The 13853-nt window shown below is 35.3% G+C and overlaps 1 protein-coding gene across 2 annotated transcripts in view; it reads left to right on the top strand.

Annotated features, from left to right (window-relative positions):
* The window catches only part of MMUT (methylmalonyl-CoA mutase), a 37749-nt gene that overhangs the window by 13134 nt on the left and 10762 nt on the right, over nucleotides 1-13853 (top strand). For both annotated transcript variants that reach the window (XM_017881099.1, XM_017881100.1), the window contains exons 7-11: nucleotides 1880-1991; nucleotides 3011-3126; nucleotides 6396-6511; nucleotides 9937-10068; nucleotides 12510-12657. In XM_017881099.1, coding sequence (XP_017736588.1) covers nucleotides 1880-1991; nucleotides 3011-3126; nucleotides 6396-6511; nucleotides 9937-10068; nucleotides 12510-12657 — 624 coding nt within the window. The remainder of the gene's footprint in view (nucleotides 1-1879; nucleotides 1992-3010; nucleotides 3127-6395; nucleotides 6512-9936; nucleotides 10069-12509; nucleotides 12658-13853) is intronic.

The raw sequence follows: 13853 nt of genomic DNA, 5'->3' as shown, positions 1-13853 counted from the left end.
TCTCCTCTGTTGAATTCGGAATCTTGAATCCCATGTCTATGTCTTGGTTATTTGGAAGTACATAGAAACCTGCTAAAAATGGTGCATGGGAGATAAATTATTTGAAACTTTGCCTGTTTGAGAATGTCTTTATTCTATTTTTATACTTGATTGATAGTCTGACTAAGCTTGACATTATTTCCATTCAGGAAATTCATAAGCAAGTTTATAAGCATTGATCTGTTTTTTATTCTATATTTTTATTCTGGCTTTCAATATTTCTGATCAGAAATTTGATGCCATTCTCATTCAGGATCTCTCTTTTTGAAAGTATTGGGACGTCGTCTTTACTTTTTGTGTTGATGTATAACTTGGTGTATTTTTTTCCTACGTGGTACTGAACCTTTATTGGTTCTTTCTCGTCTTACCTTTTTTTAAAAAATATTTTTATAGCTCTAGGAAATTTTCTTGTATTATTTCTTTGACAGTTTTTTTTCTTGCCATTTTCATATGGTTTCTCTTTCTAGAACTCCTAGTCATAAGCTATGGACCTCCTTAAATAATATCCTAATGTGCTGATGTTCTTATCTTTTTTTTTTTTTCTTTTTTGAGACAGTCTTGCTCTGTTACCAGGCTAGAGTGCAGTGACACGATCTCGTCTTACTGCAACTTCTGACTCCCTAGTTCAAGCGATTCTCCTGCCTCAACCTCCCGAGTAGCTGGGATTACAGGCACATGCCACCACACCCAGCTAATTTTTGTATTTTTAATGGAGAATGGGGAGTTCACCATGGTGGTCAGGCTGGTCTCAAACTCCTGACCTTGTGATCTGCCCACCTCGGCCTCCCAAAGAGTTGGGATTACAAGCGTGAGCCACTGCTCCGTGCCTGTTCTTATCTTTTCTATAGTATATCTGTTTGCCTTTTTGTTGTGTGTTCTTAAAGATTTGTCAACTTTATATTTCTACTTATTTTTATATTCATGTATTATATTTTAATTTGTAGAGCTCATTTTGTTTTCTAATTTCCCCCTTATAATTAATGTCATCTTCATTTGTTACATTAGTGCAGAATCCCTTTTTATTCTGAATTCATGATATTTTCTGAAGTTTTCTTTTGCATCCTGTATTGTCTCTGCTTTCTCTCTGTGCTTTTTGTTATTAGCCTTTAGTTAGTGTACAGGCTTTTATTTTGGTAAGACATCTTACCCTTACTTCTCTCTGTATTTGGTGTTTGATAGTTCGTTGCATCTTGAGTTCATTTTCTGTAGACAGTAAACTTTGGTTCTCCTGACAGAATGAGAGGGGGGTGGTTGCAAACTCTCAAATTGTCTTCTTCTTTTTAGCTTCTCATTTTATACTTACGTAGAATCCAATACAGATTCTTCTTTCTTGAATTCATCAGGGAAAAGTGGGTTGACCTTGATCCTTTCTGCTAAGCCGTGTATCATTCCTCTGTCTGCTTTCTGCCTTCATATATGAAGCTATGATTGAAGGTTTAAATGTTTCCTGATTTCATTAAAGATGAGGTTATATTGTTTCTCTGCAGCTCAAATAAAAGTAAATTGCATTTTAAAATATATTTTCTTAGAGACTGTATGTAATTATGAAAACTTTAGGTACCTAAAAATAAGGATTAGAGAAGTGATGTGGCTTTAATTTTCTCCCAAGACTTAAGAGGTTTTGTGTTTTTTGGAATATACTTGTTAGTTGTCTTTTCAAGTAACTATAAACACGCAAATTCTAATTAATGCCTTTTATGTTTATTTATGTTCTTATGAAACATTGACATTTAGTTTATAATTTTATTAATATTAGTAATTATATAACACTCATAACAAATTTATATAGTTTATACACCTTTTAATATTCTCTTTTAGTTTTGTTAATGTTTTCTTTTAGCTCATTAATGAAATTGAAGAAATGGGCGGAATGGCCAAAGCTGTAGCTGAGGGGATACCTAAACTTCGAATTGAAGAATGTGCTGCCCGAAGACAAGCTAGAATAGATTCTGGTAAGATAAAGTGAGAAAGTTCATATATGAAATCCAGCATTTAAAAAGAAATTCATTTCTATTTGACGATAACATGTATGGTTACTAAAACAAAAATAATGAAAAATGGAACTTGGGTAAATTTTTTCTCATATACTTGTATCTATCTGTGTTTGTATTTTCACATACATGGATGCACACAGGCAAGCATATGTACAAAGTGTGTGTGGATGTCTACCCATTGTATATATGTACTTGTTTGTGAGTAGATGTCATTAACATTTTGAAGATGACACTGTTGATGATCACAGTGTTCTCTGCATTGGAGTATTCATTCGTTCAATGAATACTTTTTTAGTTTATTTTGTTTGAGACACTTGCTATGTCTGGGCATACAACTGTGAACAGGACAGACATGACCTCTATGCACACAAATCTTACATTCTAGTAAAAGAGAGGGAAATGATCAAGCAAATAAAGAATTATAGATCATGATAAGTGCTATGAAGGAAATATGAAGGAGTATAACCAGTGGTAGGGGTTGCGGGAAGTTTTATATAAGAATAATAATCTGGTAGTTTGAGGTAAAATATATTCTTTATCATGTAAGGAAGTATCTTTGTCATTTTGATTTACTACTTATAGAAGGGTTCTTTTTTTGTTTAAAAGTGATTGGCTGAATTCAAAAAAATATTAGAAAAGCTACTGGGTATTCATTCTCTACCTTATAAATCTTAGATGGCAACTTCTCTGATTGTTATTTTGAAGTGATAGAAGATTTATTAGAAACTGTGGGAAAGTGTGTATTAATAGTTTGGTAGAATAATGAAAGTCCTTCCTTACAGAGATTCTGACATATACCTCTACTTTCCTCTCACACCCCCTTCTCAGATTGGGATTTGCTGATCTATGTTGAAGTTTCATTAAGACTTAAGAATACTACTTAAAGATATTAAATTTGTAAGAAAAATACGTCATACCCAGAGCATTACAATTAGGTAATTATTTGGGAATAAATTTTTTCTTTGGGAAATTACCAGGTTCTGAAGTCATCGTTGGAGTAAATAAGTACCAGTTGGAAAAAGAAGACACCGTAGAAGTTCTGGCAATTGATAATACTTCAGTGCGAAACAGGCAGATTGAAAAACTTCAGAAGGTATTAATAGCTTTTTTGTTTGTTTGTTTTTTGTTTTTTGTTTTTTTAGTATTTTCTGTGTTCTGGGCACTGGCTAGGCTCTGAAATTGTGCTTAAATTAATCCTTACAACAGCATGAGGTGGGTATTAATTTCCATTATTTCAAATGTAAGGGAACTAAAGATAAGGCATTGAGAAACTTGCTCAGGATAAATAATTAGACAACCAGGACTCAGTCTTAGTCTGTTGACACCAAAAACTTGTTTTAAACCATGATATCTACCTCTGTGAAACTTCTAAGTTGTTATTAAAAACCACACTACAATAATACCTTCCATAATTTATAGATTAAAACCAAGGCTTAGATAATTATGTAACTTACTCAAAGTTAAAAACAGAATAAAGTTTAGAGTTAGTATTTGAATCCAGGGCTTCTTATTATGATTTCTTTCACCAGAATGATAGCATCTGATACTACTGTTAAATAATTACTTGCTTTTTGATTTTTAAAATTCAACTATATTTGGTAGTGCTTTAGTAAGGTACAGTATATAATAACCTTTATTTATTTTGATTGAAATTAGAGTACTGTGTTCCCTTCTTATTTTGTCACTGAGTTGATCCAAAGCATATGAAATACTAAAATAGGTAAATCAAATTCATTGTCACTGTTGTAACCTGTATATTTTTGTTGTGTGAAGCTACTTTGGCTTCTTAATCTTTGGCATTTGTAATTACTGCTGTTTCCAAGGTAGGAAGCTTAAAAATTTAATTACTTTTCTTTCTTCACTTTTCCTGAGATTGTTTAATGTATGACTTTTTTTTAGTTTGATCTATAAAAATCTAATAGTATTTATTGTATTTGGAAAACCCCTTTCTTCTCTCTTATACTTTAGGTTCTTAATAACTTTATATCTTCATAGCCTGAGGGGTTTCATTTATCATAAATAATGATAAACTTTATTTTGGGCAACAGAGAGAAATTCGTTAATGACAATATAGGAATAATAGTTAACATTTATTGAGCACTTACTAGGTACCACATACTATACTAAATGGTTTTCGTGAATTGTTGTTTTTGTGTATTATTTTATTTAACAGGTAATTACTATTTTTATTTCCATTTACAGATAAGGGAACTAATGATTGGAGAGTCTCATTTAGTTGCTCAAGTTTATAGTATAAGTGAGAAAGCTGGGATTTGAATGCAGGCTTTTTGATTCTAGTGCCAGTTTAGGATAAATGGATATTCTGATGTAACTTTTCCTAGTTTTGAACCTTCTTAGGACCATGACCAAATCAAAATTCTTCTTTTATAAAAATTGACTTTCATAGCTAGAATCAGATATTTTTATAGCAAAATATATTTCTGCTGCAGTACTCTGAGCTGTCTTCAGTAATGAACTCAAGTTTATATTGTCTTATGCTTTCCTTTTACCCATGGGTTTTAACAGTATTTTACTTGTGGTGGTAATTTTTTAAAAAACTTGAACTACCTCAACAGTAATTTTGTATTAAGTTATTTTTTAAATCTTTAGTCCCAATTAATTTTAGCATGTGTTTTCACTCCCTGAATTTTAGTAATCTGTTGTTGAGATAATTAGAGCAAACTACCTAATCTATGGATGACTAGTTTTCTATTAAACCAGAAAAGGTATGCTTCTCAGGTCTTTGCTCAAATGTCACCTTATCTAAGAAGCTTACGGTGATCCAATATCTACAATAGCACCCTTCTACCCTGTGCCAAATCACTTCGTTATTTTCTCGATTTACTTTATTTTTCTCTTAAATTGTATGTGTTTATTGTTTCTGTCTCCAATGAAAGATAAAGAAAAATGGGCATTATTTATTTATTTATTTATTTATTTTTTGAGACAGAGTCTCACTCTGTTGCCCAGGCTGGAGTGCAGTGGCCTGATCTTGGCTCACCACAACCTTCGCCTCCCCAGTTCAAGCAATTCTCCTGCCTCAGCTTCCCAAGTAGCTGGGACTACAAGCATGAGCCACCATGCCTGGCTAATTTTTGTATTTTTAGTAGAGACAGGGTTTTACTATGTTGGCTAGGCTGGTCTCGAACTCCTGACCTTGTGATCCACCCACCACAGCCTCCCAGAGTGCTGGGATTACAGGCGTGAGTCACCATGTCCAGCCAAAACTGGGCATTTTTATGGAGAATTTGGAGTTGAGTTTTTTCTTGCCCTAAATATAGTTGGACCTCCATATCTATGGGTTCCACATCTATGGATTTAACCAATAATGAATTGAAGATATTTGAGAAAAAAAGAATGGATGCATCTGTACTGAATGTGTACAGACTTTTTTTCTTGTTGTTATTTCCTAAACCATACAGTATAACAACTATTTATGTAGTACTTACATTGTATTAGGAATTATAAGTAATCTAGAGATGATTTAAAGTATACAAGAAAATGTACATAGGTTATATGTAAATACTACATCATTTTGTATAAGGACTTTGAACATCCCTGAATTTTGGTATCTGTGGATAGGGTGGGCAGTGGATCATGAAACCAGTCGCCCAAAGATATTGAGGGATGACTGTATAAATTTTCTGTACCATCTCTGCTTATATATACTATATAATATTCGTGGCAGCTTCAGCACTATCATATTTTAGACTCTTTTACAGGTGGTACAATTTGTAAAAAAAAAATGGATTTATGCAACTTTGTTTTGACAAATTGTTGGCAGAGCAGAGTTAGGACCCAGGGAAAACATTTTTTTATTATGCTTTTCATTGTATATCTTTCTCTTAGTCTCTCTCTCTTGAGATTATTTTTAAATAAAAGTACAGCAATATACATACATATTATCAATATATTGTTATTTATCTAAAGGAAACTTAACATATAACTATAACTAAAATATTCTCCAAGTTTATATGTTTTTCTCTTGTCGCTACTAATCTTTAGTGTTCCTTCAGAATACTTCATGTGAAAGACCTACTTGTTTTCAATGTCTTGCTACTTTAGAAAAGCCCAAGTAACATGTGCTACTTGGGAAGGTCAGCACTATTATTGCCCTGCATGTTTCTGATTTGCTGGGCTTGTACCAAATGTAATATTATTTTAGGAAATCCTGAGTGAATGAATGAATTGAATGAATAAACTTACTAGGTTATATATTATTCTGTTCATTTTTTTCCTCTTATATTTGGAGTTAGGATTATGGAAAAAAATGCCACGTGGTATGCATCAGGGTCTAATCTCTTGATCTCTGTTTTATTCTCTTTTCATGTAAATTGTCCCTTTCCTTGACTTTTTCCATAGATCAAATCCAGCAGGGATCAAGCTTTGGCTGAACGTTGTCTTGCTGCACTAACCGAATGTGCTGCTAGCGGAGATGGAAATATCCTGGCTCTTGCAGTGGATGCATCTCGTGCAAGGTAAAGATATATAAGTCTGGAGGTTTCCAAAGACTGAAAGTTGACCAGTTTAGCTTTTCAGAGTATACTTAAATAAAAGGTTGACGCTATAAACCATGCGAGCCCAAAAGAAAATAATGGCATCCATATAAATTTAATTCTTATCATTTTAAAATCTTCTGTATTTAAAACATTCATATATTTTGAGTGAAATGTATTAATAATTGTATATTTTACTGTGGCTGAGGAATTTTGAAACTGTTGAAATGAATCCATTTCACTGATTCACAGGTTGAAATGTGTTGAACTCTCAAGTATATTACTAGGTTTATGCCTATTACCTTGGTATTTTACCAGTTAAAATGGCTCTGGGGGGGGAGGGGAACATTAATCTCAGAATTAATAGGAAAAACTTGCCATCCCATTGTTTTTGAATTAGTTTTAACCATGAAGCAACCAGAAGAGTAACCAACTTCCCCACACTCCCATCCCAGTCCTTCCCTTGTTATTAGAGCCATGTGTTCTTTTAGGAGTAGAATACTTGTTAATTGTTACTAGTCTTCTATCTCCTGTTGACATTTTGGTCTACTGCATTTGATTTTCTACTATAATATAATTGATCTTACTAAGTTCACTAGTGACCCCCCTCTTTGTCTGATATTGTGGATAATTTTTAGTCCATATCTTGAATTCTCTACAGTATTTAACATTATTGACCACCTCTTCCTTCTTGAAACTTTTTGCCATTTGTAACCCTTAACATGCTCCTTCGTCTGCTAACTTTTGTCATCCTGCATTTAAAAAAGGCTAAGTAAAAAACAGAATCTAATCTCATGTTATATCTGCTTCTGCGTTACCATAGACATGATATTTGGCAAAGTGAAGTTTTTTGTACTTACTACCCAATAGGATTGTTGTGAGAAGACATTAAAGCATTAAAAATAGTTCCTGAAACAGAATATGGCACTTAATGTGTTAATTGTTATTATTTTTTTATTTGTTGTTATTTAAAAATTATCTCATTATATATATCAATATATAAATAAATTCATTATATTAAGAACCAGAAGGGGTCTGAAATATTATCCTTCTTGTAAGCTAGCAAGTTATCCTGTTTAATGGGGTGCTGGCTGATGATATGAGATCCCTGGATCAGAACCTAATGACAGTTTGTTACTGCAGTATTAATAGCCATAACATCAGCAGGTTTGGGCTCGTTCCTTTGATGCCCAATTGATGTGACTGATGTAAAAAGGGCTGCTAGGTGATACCTAGGTGTATTGGTGATACCTAGGTGTACTTTCAAGGAGAGGAACCCTGAGCTTAGGGATTCTGAATCTTTTGTAATGGGTAATAAGCATGGCCCCCATTGTTCTAGAGGGAGGCACTATTATATTGGACAGAAAGCATACCTACCCTTTGCTCTGGGGGTAGCCAATAGTCCTGTCTTCTAAGGCAATTCACTATACAGACATCTTTGAAAATATAGTCCAAAATAAAGAGCCATCAGTGCTTTGCCCCACAGGATGTGAAGAAAGCAAGTGACCCACAGAAAATTTTCTCCCAACATATGGTAACATCATTAAATAGATTACTTTTGCTTTTAAGTGTTTATTTCTTAATATAATGAACTTTTAAAAAAATATGTTGCTTTAACTGGTTAAGGTATAATATAAATAGTATGTGTTGTTTTTTTCTACTACTGATTTCATAAAAGAAATTAGATGACTTTTTTTATTATTATACTCTTAAGTTCTAGGGTACATGTGCACAATGTGCAGGTTTGTTACATATGTATACATGTGCCATGTTGGTGTGCTGCACCCATTAACTCGTCATTTACATGAGATGACTTTTATTAAAGTCCTTTGATGGTTGCCCATTCCTTTTAGATTAAAACCTAATCTTTCGATAGTCTGCAAGATATGCTAGATGTGACTCTTGCCCATTTCTCTGACCTCATCTTATACCACTTTCCTCAATATGCTGTGTTCCTAATGCCCTTCTTTCTATTTTTAGAACACAAAACATATTTTCCTACATCTCAGAGCCTTTGCTTTTAGTGCTTACTTTTTATTTTTTTTGAGACGGAATCTCCTTCTGTCACCCAGGCTGGAGTGCTGTGGCCGGATCTCAGCTCACTGCAAGCTCCGCCTCCCGGGTTCACGCCATTCTCCTGCCTCAGCCTCCCGGGTAGCTGGGACTACAGGCGCCGCCACCTCGCCCGGCTAGTTTTTTGTAGTTTTTAGTAGAGATGGGGTTTCACCGTGTTAGCCAGGATGGTCTCGATCTCCTGACCTCGTGATCCGCCCGTCTCGGCCTCCCAAGCCTGTGCTGAGATTACAGGCTTGAGCCACCACGCCCGGCCTAGTGCTTCCTTTTTCAAACACTCTTACTCTTTTATGTTCCCTTGGGATCCCCTTATTTATAATTTATATCTTAGTTCAAAAGTCATATCTTCACATCTTCAATAACTTTAAAATAGTTCTTCCAGACACCCCATTCCATCTTTGCCTGGTTTAGTGTCTTTATAGTACTTATTACCTTATGAAATTATCTTACTAATTTATTAATTTAGTTGTTTATCATGTGCATCCTCTGACTAGATGTTACAGATGTTAATGTCTATAAGAACAAGCACTGTTTCTTTGGTCTCATTTGTTACTGTATTGCTCTAGTAGATATAGAGATATAGTAATATCTGGCACATAATAGGCACACAGCTAATGTTGGATGAGTTAGTGAACAAATGGATGGAATATGCTAAAAGATTTACTTCTTATCAAAAAATATTTATGAGAGTGTTTCTCTTTATCTATTTGTGTTTAGTGGTGAATTATTCAGCAACCTTAAGGTACTTGTCTATATATATAATTATTAGGTCACTCAGTCATTTCTTGATTGACAAATGTTGAAAAGAGAATTGGTTGCATAAAGGCATCCAGAATAAATTTTTCACAAGTATTTTCAGAAGAAACGCTTTCATAATACATTAAAACATTCTTTTTTTTTTTGAGACGGAGTCTTGCTCTGTCGCCCAGGCTGGAGTGCAGTGGCGGGATCTCAGCTCACTGCAAGCTCTGCCTCCCGGGTTCACGCCATTCTCCTGCCTCAGCCTCCCGAGTAGCTGGGACTACAGGCGCCTGCCACCTCGTCCGGCTAGTTTTTTGTATTTTTTAGTAGAGAGGGGGTTTCACCGGGTTAGCCAGGATGGTCTCGGATCTCCTGACCTCGTGATCCACCCGTCTCGGCCTCCCAAAGTGCTGGGATTACAGACTTGAGTCACCGCGCCTGGCCAAAAACATTCTTATTTTACATTTTACAGTCTATTTTAATAAACAGTCTTAGGTAATAAAATATGTTTAATTATATTGAATATTATGGTAAATATATATATCTTTATCACAAAATAATGAAGTTGATGGAACCACCATTTCTTGTTTCAGATGTACAGTGGGAGAAATCACAGATGCCCTGAAAAAGGTATTTGGTGAACATAAAGCGAATGATCGAATGGTGAGTGGAGCATATCGCCAGGAATTTGGAGAAAGTAAAGAGATAACATCTGCTATCAAGAGGTAACATGTAAGGTTTCTTAGGCCAGAATTTCATCTTTTCTGTTAACAGAATCCCCTTGAATCTACTGGGAGCTTAATTTCCTTACATACAACTGAGAAACTTTTTGAATTTTAAAATAATAAATAGCAAATTAAATATTCATTATATTATTTATATTATATAGACTATGTAACATAATTAATAGAGTATATAATTTATTCATTACATATAATATATAATTAGAAATATACATGATATATATCTGTACTATCATTATAATATGTACATAATATTTATTTTATTTATTTATTTATTTATTTATTATTATTATTATACTTTAAGTTCTAGGGTGCATGTGCACACCATGCAGGTTTGTTACATATGTGTACATGTGCCATGTTAGTGTGCTGCACCCAGTTATATTAGGTATATCTCCTAATGCTATTCTTCCTCCCTCCACTCTTCCCCCTCCCCACAACAGGCCCCGGTGTGTGATCCCTTCCCTGTGGTCCAATGGATCTCATTGTTCAATTCCCGACCTAATGGAGGTGCAAGAAACATGCAGTGTTGGGGTTTTCTTTCTGCGATAGTTTGCTGAGAATGAATGGTTTCCCCAGCTGCAATCCATATCCCTACAAAGGACCATGAAACTCATCCTTTTTTACTGAGCTACGATAGTCATTCCCATGCGGTGTATATGTGCACCAATTTTTCTTAAATCCCAGTACTGTCACTGAATGACATTTATGTGTGGTTCCAAGTCTTTGCCTATTGTGAATAGTGCTGGCAATAAACATACCGTGGCATGGCCCGTCTTTATAGCAAGCATGATCTTATATAACCTTTGGGTATATCCCCCCAGTAAATGGGGACTGGCGTGGGGTTCACAGATGGTATTTCTAGTTCTAGATCCTTGGAGGAAGTCGACACCTGTTTTTCCACAATGGTTGAACTTTAGTTTTACAGTCCCCCACCAACAGTCTGTAAAAGTGTTCCTATTTCTCCACCATCCTCTCCAGCAACCTTTGTTTCCCCCTGAATTTTTATGGATCCCTTCTAAACTGGGGTTTTGAAAGAATGCGTGTCACATTGTGGTTTTGATTTGCATTTCTCTGATGGCGAGTGAATGATGAGCAATTTTTTTCGTGTGTGCTGTTGGACTGCATGAAATATTTTTCTTTTGAAGAAGTGTCCTTTCCCTGTTCATATCCTTTGCCCACTTTTGATGGGGTTGTTTTATTTAATAATAAATATTAAATATTGAAACTAATAATATTAGTTTTCATATAATTAATACTATTTTGAACTTTCACTATGGTCCCCTTCAGGAGTTTCTCATGTCAAACAGATGTTTAACTAACAATGATACTGCTTCATATCCTCCAGGTATTTGTATTTCAGTCTGCTTACTCTGGTAGAGTTTCATATTTTTTTAATTTGTTTACATTATTTATTGCTTGAATAATTATAAAATCTTAATTTTCGTAATTGGAAGTAAGCATTTAGTTGGCATCTATGCATACATTACAATCAGTATTTATTGAACTGATAATAACTTATACTTCCACAGCATGACTTAGAAATATATATTAATGTGATCATATCTCTCAAATGTAAAACTAGCTTTTGATGATTGGTCTTTCCAACTTCTGTAACAAGCTTCCCATTAAAAACTGAATTTCAATACTTGTACACTAGGTAAATATCAAAACAGCCAAGGTAAAAGTCATCAAAGTGGAACTTTTTTTCTTTTAACAAAGATAAGTGCTTTTTTGTGTTGGAAGTGAATTTGTTGGTGGAGCAAGCAAACATTTTGATTATTTAGCATTATAAGAAACCATGTTGCTCTTAGCTTGGGAGAGTTCACACTTATGAAGGGTAGATGAGATATGGACAATTCAAAGCAGCTAGTCTGTCACATATATGTATAAATGACTATGAAGTCACTTTTTCGCTTATATTTAAATCTTTCTGCATGTTGTACTCTGTACACTGACTCATGAAGGTGGGAGGTTGTCATTTTTTACTTCACCGTGATGTTCTCAGTGTTACGTGCTTATAGTCTGTGCCATCTTTCAGATTTTCTCTAAGGGGAGATAGCTTTAATGGAGTTTTCAATGTAAATAGATACATTAATAAAATATGGATGGGATCAGGGAGAGCATCAGGAAGAATAGCTAATGGATGCTGGCCTTAATACCTAGGTGATGGGGTGATCTATGCAGCTGTTCACCATGGCACATGTTTAACTGTGTAACAAACCTGCACATGTACCCCTGAATGTAAAATAAAAATTGGAAATCAAACAAATAGAACAACAACAACAAAACCCCAAAATACAAGTAAACAAATTAAGTGTTTTTCAATAACTTGAAAGATTTGCTGTGAATAAATTAGTTTTTATATCTTACCTTTGGAAAATTAATATCTAACTACTGATATATTTTTAAATGTTTTTTAGGGTTCATAAATTCATGGAACGTGAAGGTCGCAGACCTCGTCTTCTTGTAGCAAAAATGGGACAAGATGGCCATGACAGAGGAGCAAAAGTTATAGCTACAGGATTTGCTGATCTTGGTTTTGATGTGGACATAGGCCCTCTTTTCCAGGTACTAAAAACTGTTGGGGGGAATTTCAAAAGTATATACTAGTCACTTACATTTAGAAATAGTAGTAAAATGATGACAGACCAAGACATTGAGCAAATTAACACATCTTCTGGTAACTGGTATACAGCCACTGACTTGGCAAATGACTTTCTCTTCATTCCTGCCCATAAGGCCCACCAGAAGCAATTTGCCTTCAGCTGGCAAGGCCAGCAATATACCTTTACTGTCCTACTGCAGGGGTTTATTAACTCTCCGGCTTTGTCACAATCTTATTCGGAGAGATCTTGATCACTTTTCACCTCTGCAAGATACCACTCTGGTCCATTAATTGATGACGTTATGCTGATTAAATTCAGTGAGCAAGAAGTAGCAAACACATCGGACTTATTGGTGAGACATTTGCATGCCAGAGGATGGGAAATAAATCTGTCTAAAATTCAGGGACCTTCTACCTCAGTAAGATTTCTAGGGGTCCAGTGGTGTGGGGCCTGTTGAGATATTCCTTCAAAAGTGAAGGATAAGTTGCTGAATTTGTCCCCTACTAAAACCAAGAAAGAGGAACAACACCTAGTGAGCCTATTTGGATTGTTGGAGGCAACACATTCCTCATTTGGGTGTGTTACTCTGGCCTATTTATCAGGTAACCCGAAAGGCTGCCACTTTTGAGTGGGGTCCAGAATAGGAGAAGGCTCTGCAACAGGTCCAGGCTGCTGTGCACGCTGCTTTGCCACTCGGGCCATATGACCCAGCAGATCCAAGGGTGCTTGAGGTGTCAGTGGCAGATAGCAATGATGTTTGGAGCCTTTGGCAGGCCTCCATAGGTGAATCACAGCAGAGGCCTCTAGGATTTTGGAGCAAGGCCCTGCCATCTTCTGCAGATACCTACTCTCCTTTTGAGAGACAGTTCTTAGCCTGTTACTGGGCTTTGGTGGAAACTGAACGTTTGACTATGGGTCATCAAGTCACCATGCAAGCTGAACTGCCTATCATGAACTGGGTGCTTTCTGACCCATCTAACCATAAAGTGGGTCATGCACAGCAGTATTCCATCATCAAATGGAATGGTATATATGTGATCGGACTTGAGCAGGTCCTGAAGGCACAAGTAAATTACATGAGAAAGTGGCTCAAATACCCATGGTCTCCACTCCTGCCACCCTGCCTTTTCTCCCCCAGCCTTTATATATATATATATA

This window comes from Rhinopithecus bieti, unplaced genomic scaffold, assembly GCF_001698545.2.
Source record: "Rhinopithecus bieti isolate Rb0 unplaced genomic scaffold, ASM169854v2 scaffold_12605, whole genome shotgun sequence".
In the NCBI taxonomy this organism is placed as follows: domain Eukaryota; kingdom Metazoa; phylum Chordata; class Mammalia; order Primates; family Cercopithecidae; genus Rhinopithecus; species Rhinopithecus bieti.
This window is presented reverse-complemented; position numbering and strand designations above follow the sequence as displayed.